The 19,311-nt window shown below is 44.2% G+C and overlaps 1 protein-coding gene across 2 annotated transcripts; it reads right to left on the bottom strand.

Annotated features, from left to right (window-relative positions):
* Window positions 1-885: 885 nt before the first annotated feature.
* LOC142740744 (uncharacterized) lies at window positions 886-9,916 on the bottom strand. Of its 2 annotated transcripts, XM_075850169.1 has the most exons (4): window positions 8,997-9,916; window positions 8,680-8,821; window positions 8,016-8,168; window positions 886-3,991 (listed from the first exon to the last, which is right to left on the bottom strand). In XM_075850169.1, the coding sequence occupies exons 1-4, from the start codon at window positions 9,045-9,047 to the stop codon at window positions 3,954-3,956; spliced, it is 384 nt and encodes a 127-aa protein (XP_075706284.1). In that variant the 5' UTR covers window positions 9,048-9,916; the 3' UTR covers window positions 886-3,953. The 2 variants fall into 2 exon arrangements, with proteins under 2 accessions (XP_075706284.1, XP_075706283.1); XM_075850168.1 differs by lacking the exon at window positions 8,997-9,916 and having other exon boundaries at window positions 8,680-8,983.
* Window positions 9,917-19,311: the final 9,395 nt, after the last annotated feature.

Raw genomic sequence — 19,311 nt, forward strand, 5'->3', positions numbered from 1 at the left:
GGACATATCATTAGACATCATGACTAGGAATTTTCTGCAGAGGGGTTACCCTAAATCACTATTGTTGACACATAAGAATAAGATTCATAACACTACAAGGGATAGTTTGTTTCAGTCTGTAAAATCCTCGGCACATAGAAAACAAAAACGTATTCCTTTTATCTCGACTTGTAACGATGTAAGTGGAGACCTTTCTAGGATTATGAACAGACATTGGCCAATAATTAGGAATAGTTTTGGTCACATTGATGATTTGAATAACAATCCTCTAATGTCCTATAGACGTTCACAAAATCTTCGTAACAGATTGGTGAAAACTAGAGTGTCAGTACAAAAAAAAAGGGTCACAATCCATTCTGAAGCCTTTAAAACCTGGTAATGTTCCGTGCCATAGATGCGTTAACTGCTCTTTGATGTGTAGGGGTAACACTTTCAGACATCCATTAACTGGTCAACAGTTTAAGATCAGATATAATTTTACTTGTGACTCGGACTGGGTCATTTATGTTCTATGGTGTCCCTGCGGCCTTCTATATGTGGGTGAGACCACCTGTGCCTTTAAAACCCGTTTAAATAATCATCGCTTCTCGATTCGTAAAAAGAAACTTGATTTGCCTGTAGCTAAGCATTTCTCAGAGTATGGTCATAATGAAAGGGACCTAACAATCATGATCCTTGATCACATCCCGCCATTACAATATGGTGGTGACCGACATATGGTTCTACACAAAAAAGAATTGAGATGGATATTCTTATTGAATACATTGAGACCATTTGGCCTCAATGTAGAATTTGGTGTAGATAGGATTGCCATGTGATGCATTCATGTCTCTGCTCTATCTTTTAGGTTCTGATGTTCTCTTCTTTGTAATTATTAATGACACATTAATGTTAATTTTTTAATTTTCCTAATTTTTTGTTACATTTTGATGAACACGGTTTTTCACATTTTTTGTATTTCTTTAGATCTGAACACCACTCCCAACAGAACTTCGGGATCTCTTACATTTATTTCCAACAATGAAGATAATGTGAAACAGATTCTCTTCATGGCTATATATCACGTTCTTTTGGTCCTAAAATATATTAATAAAATATGTATATTATTTAACTGAGTTTTTTCTAGTCTCCTTTTTCTGGATCTAGGTTATGTTGAGATATTATGGTATTAATCATATTTTTTTAATATTATTACGATATTATGTCGCTAATGAGTTACTATTGGTCCGTTACACGTGAGAGGTTGTCGGGATATCCTGTGCACATGAAAACGATTCCAGTGGGTTCTGGAAACCCTGGGATTAAGGTCGTTCTGAACACGTAATTGTGGACAGAGATCTTTGTACCCACGTGTGGATCAACAACAATAATCTGTTACCATAAAGATGAAAATTGTCTAAATGCTACTCTTTATTCCCATATGATATCTCCATGACTTACCAGCAGGAGCACTCAATAATTTATATGCTTTTTTTGCATACCGGACCATTTGACTGAATAGAGCTTTGTTATTGAAGGTAGTTATATATGATAATGCCACTCGATACTGTTATCAATGACATGTGACTTATGTGTATCGGTTGCTCGGCAACCGATGATGCCACCGCTCACATGGCCTTACCAGTGGAACGCATTGGAACGCAGTACATCATCATCATGCGCCTTGTGCGTCCTGCTGCTTAGCAACGACATACTTCCGACTCTGGGCATTACACAGATGCACTACATCCTGATTGTCACAAGTCATGCAGCTGAACACTGCTATGGATTCCTAAGGCTCTATATGCCAATGATATACCTGAAGTTCTGATTGGTGAGTGGTTTTATGGTGATGTATTTCAACACCACTGAGGCATAAATGATTATGTCTTAATCAGTTGTTGTTAATGATTGTTGTATTATTTATTGTGATTCACGTTATTTTATATGCACATGGGCACTTTATGTATCATTTCATTGTCTATATTGATACCTTAAACCATTTACTAACCAAGATTTTATGCACTTAGCACTTTATTGTATTATAATGAGACTAATTATGTAAAGTGGTCTCTACCCTATATATGTCTGTAGTATTAGATGTGTCACTAAGCTTGAGAAAGATCCTATTGTAGGATTGAAACGTTGCTGTTGTACTTGGATTGAATAAACCACCATTTTTTCAACTTGGAGTGCTGCAAAGTTTCTTTTGCTATATATATATATATATATATATATATATATATATATATATATATAGTAGAGGAAAACACAGCACTCAATGCAGACTGAACATCAGGCCATGTGCACGTTACCAGTAGAAGGACGAATCAACTCCTTAGAATGGAATACCAAAGACAGAGAACAAGTAACCGCACCAGGAATTCAGTGTTACGGAGATGTTGGTTTATTCACCACCAGGTGGAAGAATGAGCAACGTTTCGGTTCACACCTGAACCTTTCTCAAGCTAATTCAAACAGTGTATAATACCACATATATATAGGAGGATACACAGAGTATACAGTAAACAGTGCAATTACATAATGCGCATAAAAAAATGAATCCATATATAAAGTATGTTCATACAATTAGTGAAAACATATATTAAAGTGACCAGTGCATTTATTTCAGTACAACATCTCTCAGTATGAGATACAAATGTGTATATAACACAGGTAATACTATAATTACCCTATTCAGTGATATCATATCCTAATGAAGGGTCGGAGCAGAGGAATAATATCCAAAACTAATTAGAGTACAAAAAAATAGGACTTGTACTATAGTACTTACATTGTCGGCTCTCGGTGAAGCATGAAACAAGCAATGGCGTCCCACGGTCAGTAGTGCGCATGCGCAAGATGGCGGACTGCCGGAAGTGCGTCACATGGAATGCATCCCCGGAACGCAGTACAGCCGCGCATGCGCAAATGGCTCATTCCGTCACAGCGCATATTATAGCAGGACAGAATAACATTCAAGTGCGGGAATTACCCGGCAATGAATATTTTGATATAAATACCCTGCCACCAATGTGTATATATAATTATATGTCTATATATACATTTTATAACATTGACGTCTTACGTCACCGAATGTCAACTATACGCCCTGAGACAAATTCAGGGAACAAGTAAGTACATAAACAATAGCACAGTAACATCGCATGACACCGCCACAGTCACACAAAACTATGCCCAACAATGGTCAAGAGCACCGACCAACCCAAAAATACAACTACTGGAAAGTATGGTAGTGAGGAGGGGCAATTGGGGACACAAAGAGGGGACAGAGGAGGAGGTAGTGGTAGGAGGCATGTATGACGAAGAGGTGGAAGGATGGATCTGAAGAGGTGGAAGATTCGAAGAGTAAGAGGTTGAAAAAGTGGATGGGACATTGGAGTAAGGTCGGAAAGAGGAAGAAGAAGGGTGTCGACCAGACCAGGGTGAAAACAATTGCTCTGGCTGCAGTGAGTGTCCAGAGCCAGCAGGTGGGGCGTGTGGCACAGCAGCAGACGGGTCAGCCCTACGCCCAGTCAATGTGCGCAGATGGAAAATAATGTCCGCCACATCGAGTAGGGGCTCGGGGGCTAAAAATATATCTGACTGAGTGAACACACATGTCATAAAGGCCGCCTGCCTATTTTGGGTCATGCTTCTGCAGGGCCCAGCTACGGAATAACCAAAATTGTGGAGGTCATCCTCGGCCTCCACCCTCCGAATCATCGTCAAGGCCTGGGACTCCACAGTGTTGGCAGTTTCGGGTGTGTTCGCTCGTTTTCGCCCACCCCCACGTTGCCTTTGATGGGGAGGTACTGCCGGGGGGGCTGGACAGGTGTGTTCCACACTACTTGCTGTGGCCTGAGTAGACTCGAGGGCCACATCTTCTTCAGCCATGTCGTTGGCCTGCATTTCCCCCACAACATTGTGGGACGATGCTCCCACCGCCTGCTGCTGCACCTGGACAAGGCCACTCAGTTGGTGACGGCGAGGTGGTACATTGCCCTGAGATCTACATGGAAAAACAAAGGCCATTGAGTTTTTGTATTTTGAAAAATTTCCTTGACACTTCGTCAGTCGCAAATATCGCTAACATTTCTGTTTTACATTATACACACACACACGATCTGACAGCAAGCTTGTGTGTGGAAAAAGAACACTCATTCCCTTCTAGAAGAGATTGAGTTACATAAGCAACTCAGAGTGATATGTCATAATGTGTAAGGGCAGAGGCGTAGCTAGGTTCTCCAGCACCCGGGCCAAAGATTCAGTTTGGCGCCCCCCCCCCCCCCCCAACCTCTTTCCCGACATCTCCTTCCCCTTCGCCGTGTTTGTTTTCTCTACCAATCGACGTGTCATTTCTTTTTATGTAACGCGAGCATAAAAAAATTTGTACATTTCACAAGCAATATGGTTCTATACACAACACCAGAACCAAGCTCAGTACATATATACAGCCCCAGAAGCAAGCTCACTACATATATACAACACCAGCACAAATACAGCTCAATTTAGTGCAACCCCTGCTGTACAGGTGTGTACGGCGTAAAACTACAGCTCCCAGCATGGCCCAAACAATGGTAAGGATATGCTGGGAGATGCCGTTTCACAAAAAATAAATCCTATCATAATCATATCACCCATCATCTCGCTGCAGATCATACAGTGACTACTGTGCGGATTAGAGGCAGAATGAACATTTACATTAAGTGACTCACCGGTGACGTCTCAGATTCTAGTTCTTTTTCTCCATCCGATCCAGACATCTATGATGACTTCTCCCGGTCACAGCCCATTTCTGCAGTTTGCCGCTCAGATGTCTTCAGCTTCTCACTTTTCCAACATTTCTGCACCTATAAACAAAGATAAAGTTATCATTATACCGCACACTACGCCCCTAAATATAATAGCGCTATACACTGCACCTCTAATTATGATAGCACCATACACCATGCCCCTCTAGATAGTGCCTGCCATAGAGCCCCCTGTAGATAGTGCCTGCCATAGAGCCCCTGTAGATAGTGCCCCCATATAGACCACCCCTGTATATAGTGTCCCACAAATAACTCCCCCTATAGTGCTCTACAGATAGCCCACCCCTGTATATAGCCCCCAGTAGAGATATAGCCCACCCCTGTATATAGTGCTCCACATATAGTCCACCCCTGTATATAGTGTTTCACAGATAGCCCACCCCTGTATATAGCCCCCCCTTGTACATTTAGTCCACCCCTGTATATAGTGCTCCACTAGATAGTCACCCCTGTATATAGTGCTCCACAGATAGCCCACCCCTGTATATACTATATACAAGGGTGGGCTATCTGTGGAGCACTATATACAGGGGTGGACTATATGTACAAGGGGTCTATATACAGGGGTGGGCTTTGGGCTTTCTGTGGAGCACTATAGGGGGAGCTATTTGTGGGATACTATATACAGGGGTGGGCTATATCTACAGGGGGACTATATACAGGGGGACTATATACAGGGGTGGGCTATATCTACAGGGGGACTATATCTACAGGGGGGCTATATCTACAGGGGGCTATATCTACAGGGGGACTATATACAGGGGTGGGCTCATATCTACAGGGGGACCATATCTACAGGGGGACTATATACAGGGGTGGGCTCATATCTACAGGGGGACCATATCTACAGGGGGACCATATCTACAGGGGTGGGCTATATCTACAGAGGTGGGCTATATACAGGGGGAATATATCTACAGGGCTGGGCTACCTATGGAGCGCCATATACAGGGGTGGGCTATATCTACAGGGGGCTATATACTATATAGCCCCCTGTAGATATAGCCCACCCCTGTATATGATGCTCTATAGACAGCCCACTCCAGTATATAGCCCCCCTGTATATAGCCCAGGCCTGTAGATATAGTCCCCCTGTATATAGCCCCCTGTATATAGCCCAGCCCTGTAGATATAGTCCCCCTGTATATAGTCCCCCTGTATATAGCCCAGCCCTGTAGATATAGTCCCCCTGTATATAGCCCAGCCCTGTAGATATAGTCCCCCTGTATATAGCCCCCCTGTATATAGCCCAGCCCTGTAGATATAGTCCCCCTGTATATAGACCCCCTGTATATAGCCCAGCCCTGTAGATATAGTCCTCCTGTATATAGCCCAGCCCTGTAGATATAGTCCCCCTGTATATAGCCCAGCCCTGTAGATATAGTCCCCCTGTATATAGCCCCCCTGTATATAGCCCAGCCCTGTAGATATAGTCCCCCTGTACATAGCCCCCCTGTATATAGCCCAGCCCTGTAGATATAGTCCCCCTGTATATAGCCCAGCCCTGTAGATATAGTCCCCCTGTATATAGCCAAGCCCTGTAGATATAGTCCCCCTGTATATAGCCACCTGTATATAGCCCAGCCCTGTAGATATAGTCCCCCTGTATATAGCCCAGCCCTGTATATAGCCCAGCCCTGTAGATATAGTCCCCCTGTATATAGCCCAGCCCTGTAGATATAGTCCCCCTGTATATAGCCCAGCCCTGTAGATAGTCCCCCTGTATATAGCCCAGCCCTGTAGATATAGTCCCCCTGTATATAGCCCCCCTGTATATAGCCCAGCCCTGTAGATATAGCCCCCTGTATATAGCCCCCCTGTATATAGCCCAGCCCTGTAGATATAGTCCCCCTGTATATAGCCCAGCCCTGTAGATATAGTCCCCCTGTATATAGCCCCCCTGTATATAGCCCAGCCCTGTAGATATAGTCCCCCTGTATATAGCCCCCCTGTATATAGCCCAGCCCTGTAGATATAGTCCCCCTGTATATAGCCCAGCCCTGTAGATATAGTCCCCCTGTATATAGCCCAGCCCTGTAGATATAGTCCCCCTGTATATAGCCCCCCTGTATATAGCCCAGCCCTGTAGATATATTCCCCCTGTATATAGCCCCCCTGTATATAGCCCAGCCCTGTAGATATAGTCCCCCTGTATATAGCCCAGCCCTGTCGATATAGTCCCCCTGTATATAGCCCCCCTGTATATAGCCCCCCTGTATATAGCCCAGCCCTGTAGATATAGTCCCCCTTGTAGATATAGTCCCCCTTGTAGATATAGTCCCCCTGTATATAGCCCAGCCCTGTAGATATAGTCCCTCTGTATATAGCCCAGCCCTGTAGATATAGTCCGCCTTGTAGATATAGTCCCCCTGTATATAGCCCAGCCCTGTAGATATAGTCCCCCTGTATATAGCCCAGCCCTGTAGATATAGTCCCCCTGTATATAGCCCCCCTGTATATAGCCCCCCTGTATATAGCCCAGCCCTGTAGATATAGTCCCCCTTGTAGATATAGTCCCCCTTGTAGATATAGTCCCCCTTGTAGATATAGTCCCCCTGTATATAGCCCAGCCCAGTAGATATAGTCCCCCTGTATATAGCCCAGCCCTGTAAATATAGTCCCCCTTGTAGATATAGTCCCGTCCCCCCGCAGATACAGCCACACACTTCTATTACAATTTTAAAAAAAACAAAAAAACAATTCAAACTCACCTTATTCCCGCTCCCACGCCGTCCGGCAGCCATGGAGACCTGCTCTCTTCTGCGCAGGTCTCCAGGGGTTGAACTCAGCGTCTATGAAAGGCGCTGATTGGCTGGGCAGGATGACTTTCCCTGTCAGTCAGTCAGCGTCTTTCATCGACGGAAGCTTCACTGGTACAAAAGGTACCAGTCGCTTCATTCGTGGAAAGGCGCTGAATGGCCGGGCACGGAACGTGCCCGGTCATTCAATGCTTCTAATTGTACCTGTGTCCTTGCGACACAGGTACAATTATAGTGCAGGAGGAGGTGGCGCTGGCGCCCCCCTCTGAACTGCGCCCGGGGCACATGCCCTGCCTGCCCCCCCTAGCTACGCCCCGGGCCATTTTAGTGACGACCCGGGAAAAATCCTCACATACATATCCAGTGAAATCGACACAGGAGTGAAATAGACATCCTATTGATTCTAATCCGGTGTTTCATTCGCTCCCTTTTAACCCAGGTGTGTGTGCAAATAGAGACTTACGTTCGTAGCTCCCTGCTCGGAAACAGGAAGGCCAGTTCCTCAAAGTGAGCAATGGTGGAGCGACGTGCCGGAGAGGACCCACTTGGATTTTTTTTCCGGGCTGCTTCCAGAAACAGTCGCGGACTGTCCGCCATCGGTTGCGCACATCATTTTCTGCAAAAGTAATAATGTTGGTAAATGAGGACAGAGGGGATGATGTGAGGTGTATCCAGAACAATCACTTAAAATGGCCTGTCCTGAGCATAGGTCATCAATCCAACAACATCATTGGGTCAAAACTCGACTAGACAGTGGATATGGCTAAGGCTGGGTTCACACGAACTATTTTCAGCTGTTGAAAACAGCTCAAAAAATGGCCAAAAAAACGGCGCGAAAAACGCGAGTTGATCCAAAAACTTCTGAAAATCAGGTGCTGTTTTCCCTTGAAAACAGCTCCGTATTTTCAGACGTTTTTGGCTCAGCGTGTGAACATACCCTTACAGTTCGAAGAAAGATGTCAACAACTTCGCACATGTCATAGTGACATGACAGAAGTTGGTGTATCGTTTAGCTAACCATGAAAGGCCAAAGATTTTAAGAAACATTTAAGCATTCAAATGATGCAAAAGAACGTTAGCATACAGTCTTTAAAACGATCTGCATTACAAACTATATGCAAACTTACCAATCACTCCTTGCTCTCTCTCCAGCATGCCATCCCACTCGGGGTACAGACCGCGACACACGTACGTCCAGCCTTCCTCCCGTGTGTTACGCTCACTGTAACCAGCACTGGAGGTGTCCCATAATTCTGGCCTATTATGTACCTACAAAAGAAATACACAGTGCATATTGAAGTTTTCATTGTACTTATGAATAAGGTTGTATCTGTTACATGTTTATCTGCCTTAGAATGTGTACATACTGCAGATGCTGCTAGTGATACACCATACATACTAGTCCACATTAAACAACATGACATAAACATATGCAGGTACTTACCAGATTTATAAGTGTGGATACTTCCATGTCCATGCGACGATATCTGGCCATTGCTGTGTCTTTCTGTCTCTTCCTGTCAGCCTGCAAGCCGAAAATAGAGGTTTTCTTTCCTCAACAGAATGATGTCATATCCTGCTCCTGCTTGAAATCCGCACCGCAAAACAGCCGAAATCTGTGACACACATTACATGTGCGGATTCAAGTGCGGAATTTAGAATCTCCATTCAAGTCAATGGAGAAATTCCACAATGAGTCCGCAACAAGTCCGCGACACGTCCGCAACAACCAGTGTATGCTGTGGACACCAAATTCCGCACCGCAGCCTATTCCGCAGTGGAATTGTCCGCAACGTGTAAACGAACCCTACAAAAAAGCTGTGGAAGGCAATGGTGAAACGTGTACGCTGCGGATTTCCGCTGCAGACAGTCCGCAGCGGAATTCCAGAGCAATTCCGCCACGTCTGGCCATGCCCTAAACCTGTGAGTGTCCCCTAAGGTACTATTGCACACATTCATTTTAATTCTATACCTTGCCCTCTTACTGGGCAGGTATTAAATGAATTTAAGCCTCCCTTTAGAATGTCCAGTGGATTAATCTATAGAAATGTACTTTTCAGGGATTATGTCTCAGCAAACTTAATGCTAAAATGACCAAGGAGTGGCCTGATTTTTGATAGGCGGCCGTATGTGTGGCCATGGTCGTGCAGTAAAATGGGGTATGGTAGAAAATTTCTGCACTTCAGTATTGCTTAATCTTTGGTTTCTTAACTAACTTTATATACTGCACATAGCCCCAAAAAGTAATTTTCTCCACTGCATCTACAGAGGTTCAACAGGGGGGGTCTAGCAAATGATGAAGTGTGGTTTTGGGCGATAAATTGCTGGGTATATAAAATCAGAGATTTTTATACACGATGTGTGTGCATATTGCTTTTACACATGTATACAAATTATAGATTTAGGGCATGTACACACGGCTTATTTTCAGGCTTATTTTGGGGCGAAAAAAAGCTTATAATTAAGTATTAAGCTCCAAAATACACTTGAAATATGCCTGTAAACAGTTTCCCATTGATCTTAATGGAAAATGCACTGTGTTGTTCACGAGGCGTATTTTTACGCTACTGAATTAAAAAAATAGGGGAAAAAAAGTGGCATGTCACATTTTGAGGCGTTTTTGGAGCTTATTTTCCATTGACACTATAAAAAAAAAACGGCCCAAAAAGCGGCTCAAAAAAGCATGTAAAATGCAATACAATAAGCGTCAAGTTTAAAAAAGCTTAATTTTCATCTTCAAAACCACTTTGAGATCAGAGGCAGTTTTCTTTGAAAACAGCCTCGTAAATTGCAGCCACTTCTTTTTGTATGTGTGACCATACCCTTAGAAGGAGAAGAAAAAAAGAAAAGAAGAAAAAAATAACAAGAAAAAACTGTATTAAAAAAGAGAAATAATAGAGAAAAAACTGTAGTATAAAAAATAGACTACAGTAAATGTTTGCGTAAACCTGTATTATAAAGCATTTTACTAAACAAACTTCAGTAAAAATAATAATATATATTATATAGTTTTACATGTTCTGACTACAAATTATCTCTAATGCTATATATACGTACTAGGGGAAAAAAACTTTGGTAATCGAAGTTAACTGCAGTAAATTTACACTACAACTGTAATACAGCAACAGTATTTAAAATTTACCGAACAAACTTTAGTGAACAAATTGACACCAATAAAACAAAAATAGTTATTTTTTTTCTGAACTACAGTAAAAAGAAAGAATGTCCATAACTAGTTGACGGTAAAACCATAACGCTTTATGTTAGTAGAAAAAACTGTAGAACAGAAAATTTATTACAAGCAATTTACACTATAACTGTAGCAAAACTACTTAAACTACAGTATATAAAATGTACTGAACAAACTTCAGTAAAAAAAAAACTGACACCAAAAATGTTTGCAAAATACTATTACTGTATAAAACTAAAAAAGTTCTTTTTTACAAAAACAGACAACACGAACCATAGACGTATGTTACCCTACCTACGTTGGTAACTACAACACCTAACCACTAGTTTATTAAGTTAAGGCTCTATTCACATGACAGTGAACGTCACACGACCGTTTTCAGAACAATAAAGTTCTATGGGTGTATTCACATGGCCGTTTTTTAATGGCCCGTGAATGTTGGCCATCAAAAAATAGGACATGTCCTATTTTTTGCCGTTTTCACGGCCAGGCAGGCTCCCGTAGAAGTCAATGGATCAGTTTTTACCAGACTTATTTTTAGGAAACAATCCTTGTAATGGCCAGTAAAAACTGATCCTGGCTGGACTTTCAACAATTGAATCCCCGGCCAGAGCATCCCAAGGTCTCTGACCCGGGACTTCAGTCTTGTAGCTAGCACCCCTACATGTAGATAGCACCCCCCTACCTGAAGATAGCAAGCTCCCTGCCCATCCCCCGTAGATAATGCACCACTGTAGCTCCCTGTAGGAGCGGAATACCCTGCATCCAGACCCCGCTCTGGCAGGGGATTTTGCTCCTGGAGAAACTCCTGGCGTCACTATCCATATATGGATAGTGACGTCAAGGTGTTACTCCTGAAGCGGAATCCCCGCCCGCTCTAGCAGCGGATTCGGCTCCTGAAGAAGCCCCCGGCGTCACTATCCATTTATGGACCGTGACGTCAAGGGGTCACTCCTGGAGCGGAATCCCCGGTCCACTCTGGCAGGGGATTCCGCTCTCCTGACGTCACTGTCCATCTATGGTGTGCTATCTACAGGGGGGCCTGCTATCTACAGGGGGGGTGCTATCTACAGGGGGTTCTATATGGGGGTGTGGCACGATCTACAGGAGACACTGTGGTGCTATCTACATGGGTACTGTGGCACTTTATATGTGGGCACTGTGGTACTATGTGGGCAATGTGGCACTATCTACAATGGACACTGACACTATGTGGGCACTGACACTTTATATGTGGGCACTGTGTCACTTTATATGTGGGCACAGTGGTACTATGTGGGCACTGTGGCACTATCTATAGTGGGCACTATGGTACTATGTGGGCACTGGCACTTTATATGTGGGCACTGTGGTACTATGTGGGCAATGTGGCACTATCTACAATGGACACTGACACTATGTGGGCACTGACACTTTATATGTGGGCACTGTGTCACTTTATATGTGGGCACAGTGCTACTATGTGGGCACTGTGGCACTATCTATAGTGGGCACTGTGGTACTATGTGGGCACTGGCACTTTATATGTGGGCACTGTGGCACTATCTGCAGTGGGCACTGTGGCCCTATGTGGGCATTATCTACAGTGGGCACTGTGGCACTATCTACAGGGACATTGCAGCACTATCTGCACGGGCACTGTGGTATTTTCAGGGGCTTGTGACAAAAAAAAAACCTGACAAATGAAATCCATCCTTTTTTAAATTAATGGCCATGAAAAAACGGAGGGCAAACGGATGACAAACGGCCATTAAAAACGGACAGACGGACTGGAAATGGAGTCGACTCAGCTATTGATTCCGTCGGAAAACCGGAAACCTGCCGGAATGGTGACGAACGGAAACCATTGGTGATGTTTCCGTCACCATTGAGATCTGTGCTTTCACTTTCACTTTCCGTTGTGGGGTTCACCCGACGGAAACCTCAGACAGAACCCCAGAACTGAAGCGAACGGTGATGTGAACAGGCCCTCACACTGATGCAAAATGGCCATGAAAAACTGACAGTTGATAATAGCAAAAATAGCAAAGATCACTGTGCATCACTGATCAGCACTCAGCAGCCACCGGAGGCACATAGGGAGACTGTGTGGGTGTAACCAAATAAAGGGACGAAGAAAAGAAAAAACACTGACCCCCCCCCCCCCCCCGAAAAAAAAAAAAACAAAAAAAAAAACAGAAGTTGATCATTGATGTGTATCACTAATCAGCACTGGGGCAGTAGCAAAGGAACGGACATGTGTGGAGAGAAGGGACTGGTAGATGCACTTAGGTGGTATTTAGGAGGGCATTGGGATATATAAAACAAGATGACGATCATTCTCTAAATATTTACACAGGAATCCAATGCCAGACCACATGATTAGGGATAAAGTACATTTTCTATTAAATCTCACCTGCTTAACCTAACAAGAAGTGCAGCACCGACCTAAAAACACTAACATAGAGAAATCACTGGGACCGGATGGCATACACCCCTGTGTTCTGCAGGAATTAAGTACCATGATAGACAGACCCTTATTTCTGATATTTAAAGATTTTATCTTGACAGCGTCTGTTCCACAGGATTGACGCATAGCAAATGTGGTGCCAATATTCAAAAAGAAGTCAAAAAGTGAGCCTGCAAACTATAGGCCTGTAAATGTAACCTCCAATGTGGGTAAAATATTTGAGGGTTTTCTAAGTGTTGCAATTTTTGAGTATTTGAATACAAATAAACTGTTAACGCAGCATCAGCATGGATTTATGATAGATCGGTCCTGTCAAACCAATCGGATCAGCTTCTATGAGGCGGTAAGTTTTAGACTGGACATTTGTATGGCTGTGAATGTGGTTTATCTAGACTTTTAAAAGGCATTTGATATTGTGCCGCATAAAAGTTTGGTACATAAAATAAAAATGCTGGGACTGGGGGAAAATATGTGTAATTGGGACAACAACTGTCTCAGTGACAGAAAACAGAGGGTGGTTATTAATGGTACATCCTCAGAGTGGGTCACAGTCACTAGTGGGGTTCCATAGTGGGCCTTTTTCTTTTTAATATGTTTATTAATGACCTTGTAGAGGGTTTACAGAGTATAATTTCAGCATTTGCAGATGATACTAATGCTACAGAGGGATTTGAGGAAGCTGGAGGTTTGGGCAGAGAAATGGCAAATTAAGTTTACTGTTGGTTAATAATTTTACATTTATGCATTAAATGGTAAAACTGAAACTGAAAAAGATTTGGGGGTATTGGCGCACAGTACATTTGCCTTTAGCAACCAGTGCGAGGCAGCTGCTGCCAAGGCAAATAAAATCATGGGATGCATTTAAAGAGGCTTAGATGCTCATGACAAGGACATAGTTTTGCCTCTATACAAATCACTAGTCAGACTACACATAGAATATGGTGTACAATTTTGGGCAGCTGTGTATAAGAAGGACATGGCTGAACTAGAACAGGTTCATAAAAGGGCGACCAAAGTAATTAAGGGAATGGGTGGATTGCAGTACCAAGAAAGGTTATCAAATTTGGGGCTATCCTGTTTAGAAAAAACACGGCTTAGGGAAGGAGCATAGCTAAAGGCTTATAAGCCCTCAAGCAATAATTCAGCTTGGGCCCCCTACCCCCCCCCCCCCCCCCGATACCAAGAGACCCCTGTGCGTGCCTATGGATGCCCCCACAGTATAATGTCCCCCATAGCTGCCTCCACAGTATAATGCCCCCACACAGTATGATGCTCCCCATAGCTGCCCCACACAGTATAATGCTCCGCATCGCTGTCCCCCGCACAGTATAATGCCCCCAAAGCTGACCACACACAGTATAATGCCCCCCTACAGCTGACCACCCCGGTATAATTCTCCCCATAGCTGCCCCACAGTATAATGCCCCCATAGCTGCCCCACAGTATAATGCCACCCATAGCTGCCCCCATAGTATATTGCCCCCATAGTTGCCTCCACAGTATACTGCCCAACACAGTTTATTGCTCCCCATAGCTTCTCCACACAATATAATGCCCCACATAGCTGCCCCACACAGTATAATGCCCCCTTAGCTGCCCTCACACAGTATAATGCCTTCATAGCTGACCAGCACAGTATAATGCTCCCTATAGCTGCCCCCACAGTACAGGGTGGGCCATTTATATGGATACACCTAAATAAAATGGGAATGGTTGGTGATATTAACTTCCTTTTTGTGGCACATTAGTATATGGGAGCGGGGAAACTTTTCAAGCTGGGTGTTGACCATGGCGGCCATTTTGAAGTCGGCCATTTTGTTTCCAACTTTAGTTTTTTCAATTGGAAGAGGGTCATGTGACACATCAAACTTATCGAGAATTTCACAAGAAAAACAATGGTGTGCTTGGTTTTAACCTTACTTTATTCTTTCATGAGTTATTTACAAGTTTCTGACCACTTATAAAATGTGTTCAAAGTGCTGCCCATTGTGTTGGATTGTCAATGCAACCCTCTTCTCCCACTCTTCACACACTGATAGCAGCACCGCAGAAGAAATGCCTCCCGATCTGACCCCCTTAGACTTTTATCTTTGGGGTCATCTGAAGGCAATTGTCTATGCTGTGAAGATACGAGATGTGCAGCAACTGAAACTACGGATACTGGAAGCCTGTGCTAGCATTTCTTCTGCGGTGTTGCTATCAGTGTGTGAAGAGTGGGAGAAGAGGGTTGCATTGACAATCCAACACAATGGGCAGCACTTTGAACACATTTTATAAGTGGTCAGAAACTTGTAAATAACTCATGAAAAAATAAAGTAACGTTAAAACCAAGAACACCATTGTTTTTCTTGTGAAATTCTCGACAAGTTTGATGTGTCACATGACCCTCTTCCCATTGAAAAAACTAAAGTTGGATACAAAATGTCCGACTTCAAAATGGCCGCCATGTTCAACACCCAGCTTGAAAAGTTTCCCCCCTCCCATATACTAATGTGCCACAAACAGGAAGTTAATATCACCAACCATTCCCATTTTATTTAGATGTATCCATATAAATGGCCCACCCTGTATAATGCCCCCCATAGTAAATTGCCACCCATAGTTGCCTCCACAGTATAATGTCCCAACACAGTATAATGCTCCCCATAGCTGCCCCCACACAGTATTATGCTCCCCATAGCTGCCCCCACACAGTATAATGCCCCCATAGCTGCCCCCACACAGTATAATGCCCCCATAGCATCCTCCACACAGTATAATACCCCCATAGCTGCCCCCACAGTATAATGCTCCCCATAGCTGCCCCCACAGTATAATGTTCCCCATAGCTGCCCCCCACACAGTATAATTCCCCCATAGCCACCACGACACAGTATAATGCCCCCCATTGCTGCCCCCACAGTATAATGCTCCCCATAGCTGCCCCCATAGTACATTGCCACCCATAGCTGCCCCACAGTATAATGCCACCCATAGCTACCCCGTACAGTATAATGCCCCCCATAGCTGCTACCATATCACCCCCCCCCCCATATCCAGTATAATGCCCCATATGTGCCTAATAGAAAAGTAATAAAATAATTGCTATCCCCGTTCCCATGACGAGTAGGCATCCGTTTCCTCATTTGCACTGTGCTATGAGTGACTACACTACATCGAGCCGCTCATGGCTAACGGCACAGTGAATGCTGGAGCAAGGAGCCGTCAGCTCCTTGCTCCAGCATTGAATTCAACTGTATCTGCATCCTGAGGAAACAGATACAGTTGGAACCGGGACCAACGGAGTCAGTGCTGTGTGGCAACGTGGGCCCTTTGGGCCCCCCAGGCTTAGGGGCACGGTCACAAGTGCGACCGTTGCGATCCCTATAGCTATGCCACTGGCTTAGGGCGATCTAATTACAGTGTATAAATATATAACTGGACAGTACAGAGATCTTTCTATTGATCTTTTTACACTTAGGCCTGTAACAAGGACAAGGGGGCAACCTCTACGTCTAGAGAAAAAAAGGTTTCACCATCCTCACAGACGGGATTCTTAACTGTGAGAGCAGTGAGATTATGGAACTCTCTGAAACAGGATGTTGTGATGGTTGATTCTTTGAACAAGTTCACATAGGGCCTTTATGCCTTTCTTGAAAAATATAATATTACAGATTATGAGAATTAGATTCTGGAGATGGGATCTTGATCCAGGGATTTATTCTGATTGCCATATTTGGAGTCGGGGAGAAATTTTTCCCCTAATGAGGTAATTGGCATCAACCTCATGGGGGTTTTGCCTTCCTTTGGATCAACATGGTAGGCTTATATGTTGGACCTGATAGACCAGTGTCTTATTTCAATCTTATCAACTATGTAAGTATGTAAATCGCAGATAAGCACAGCACAAAACCGCTCTGCTTGCCGTTCCGAAGCGGAATAAGCGGCGACCGTTATTTTAAAATGGCTGCTATTGCTGTGATTGGTCGGTCTATACCAACCCACCAATCACAGCAATTTCCAAAATGAGCCCACCATCACCTCCTCCTCCACACTTGGTAGTAATTGGTGCTGTACTGCATAGCACCAATTAATACTATTTCACTTGTGTCACAGGGCACAGTAAGTGTTTTATTGCAAACTTGCTGTGATTAGGTATTGCAGCCCTGCTCAATTAGGGTATGTGCACACGTAGTGACCAAAAACGTCTGAAAATACAGAGCTGTTTTCAAGGGAAAACAGCCCCTGCTTTTCAGAAATTTTTTGAGCAACTCGCGTTTTTCGCTGCATTTTTCGCTGCGTTTTCGCGGCGTTTTCACGTCGTTTTTTACGTCCGTTTTTGGAGCTGTTTTCATTGGAGTCTATGAGAAAACAGCTCCAAAAACGAGGCTGTATTTTTACGCGTCGTCGTTTGACAGCTGTCAAACGACGACACGTAAATGACAGGTCGTCTGCACAGTACGTCGGCAAACCCATTCAAATGAATGGGCAGATGTTTGCCGACGTATTGTAGCCTTATTTTCAGACGTAAAACGAGGCATAATACGCCTCGTTTACGTCTGAAAATAGGTCGTGTGAACCCAGCCTTACAAAGAATGGGGCTGATCTGCAATACAACACAAACTGTGGACAGGTGTGGTGCTGTTTTTGGAAGAAAGCAGCAAGGTTTTCTTACTCCTGGACAAACCCTTCAACAGATGCTTTGCAATATAATATGGTACATGTAAAAAGCCTCATGCACATGGCCGTGCACAAGCAATATGCATGGAGCCTGTAGAACACCTAGAATCCGTATACAGGCCTGTATGGCTATATGGTGCTTCTATGCGGAATACCTCCAAATTGTCACGATCGGTGGGCATCTGGACCCACTGGGCCGCACTGCCGCAGCGGTACAGCAGCAGGCCAAACAGGGCACAAAGTCAACGTCTATCGTTCGGACAAAGGCACCTGTGGCAATCCAGACAGCAGCGATGGCCCAGGCCCGGATGGAAATCCGGCAGCAGGCAGACAACAGGTGCGGAGAAACACACGGATGTAGTAGGCGAAACAACACGACTCCAACTCAGTATAGCACAGGAACACGGTAGCACAGGAAACAGAATACAGGTAGCACAAATGGAAACACTGGAACTGGAAAACACTCAAAGAACCATTTGCAAACACAGACACGGGTAGATACAAATATGTTCAGGCAAGAAAGGAAGGGGCTGGGTCCTTCTTATAGTCCAGGGTGATCTGGGAGCAATCAGCTCAATCTCACACATGTGTGTGCTCTAGCTCCTTAAGGCTGGACTGAGCTCGCGAGCACACCCTAGTGGTCACTGCGGAACAGGACGGCCTCATGTGCATACATCTCTGGAGAGAAGGGCGTCGACAGGATGGGAGGAGCTCGTGGTCAGCGACTACGGACGTTACACAAATACTGTACCTCTGTACTACAGTTCGTAATAAAAAAAATGGACTACTGGATTAAGAAGAAAAAAACAGTGTGTGCCACAATTTCAGGGTGCTGTATTACAATCTGTACAACATAGATATATATACTGTAATACGGTCATATGCATGAGGCCAGGTGCTTAGTTACTTTGCAAAAACTTTGCAAAAGCATCATGTCGCCTTCTCCAGTCATACACAGGGTTAGATTTAAAATTCTACAGGTTTTCTGTTACCTCTCAAACTGTTTGACTTTAAAAGTCTTTGCATTCCCCTGCTGGTTCAATTTAAATAACTCCCTGAACTGTCAATGGGGCATGTAATGGCAAAGGGGCGTTACTATAGCTGTGACACTGTCCAATCAGCTACGGACAGTGTTACAGCAGGACCGAGGAGAGAGACCACGTGCACGCACACGTGCACGCTCTCACTCTTCAGCTGTCGGCAGACACGGACAAGACTGATCTCTCGCGTAAGATCACAGTCTTGTACTTGTCTGCCAAACTGGCAAGGGGGCATGTCACTGCTACGGACAGTGTAAGAGCTGGAGAGAGGAGAGCGCGCATGCACACGCTCTCCTCTCTCTTGCTGTAACACTGTCCGTAGCTGATTGGACAGTGTCACAGCCATAGTAACACGCCCCCTTGCCATTACACGCCCCATTGACAGTTCAGGGGGTTATTTAAATATCGGCACCAAATATAA

This window comes from Rhinoderma darwinii, chromosome 2 (assembly GCF_050947455.1).
Source record: "Rhinoderma darwinii isolate aRhiDar2 chromosome 2, aRhiDar2.hap1, whole genome shotgun sequence".
Taxonomy (NCBI): Eukaryota; Metazoa; Chordata; class Amphibia; order Anura; family Rhinodermatidae; genus Rhinoderma; species Rhinoderma darwinii.

What these genes read in the sequence shown, in the direction of transcription:
- LOC142740744 (XM_075850168.1), bottom strand. Translation starts at nt 8,149, where the DNA reads ATGGCGGACAGTCCGCGACTGTTTCTGGAAGCAGCCCGGAAAAAAAAT. An exon ending in CCGAGCAGGGAGCTACGAAC is followed by an intron (nt 3,992 to 8,015) that starts GTAAGTCTCTAT and finishes TTTTCCATGTAG; the next exon opens with ATCTCAGGGCAATGTACCAC.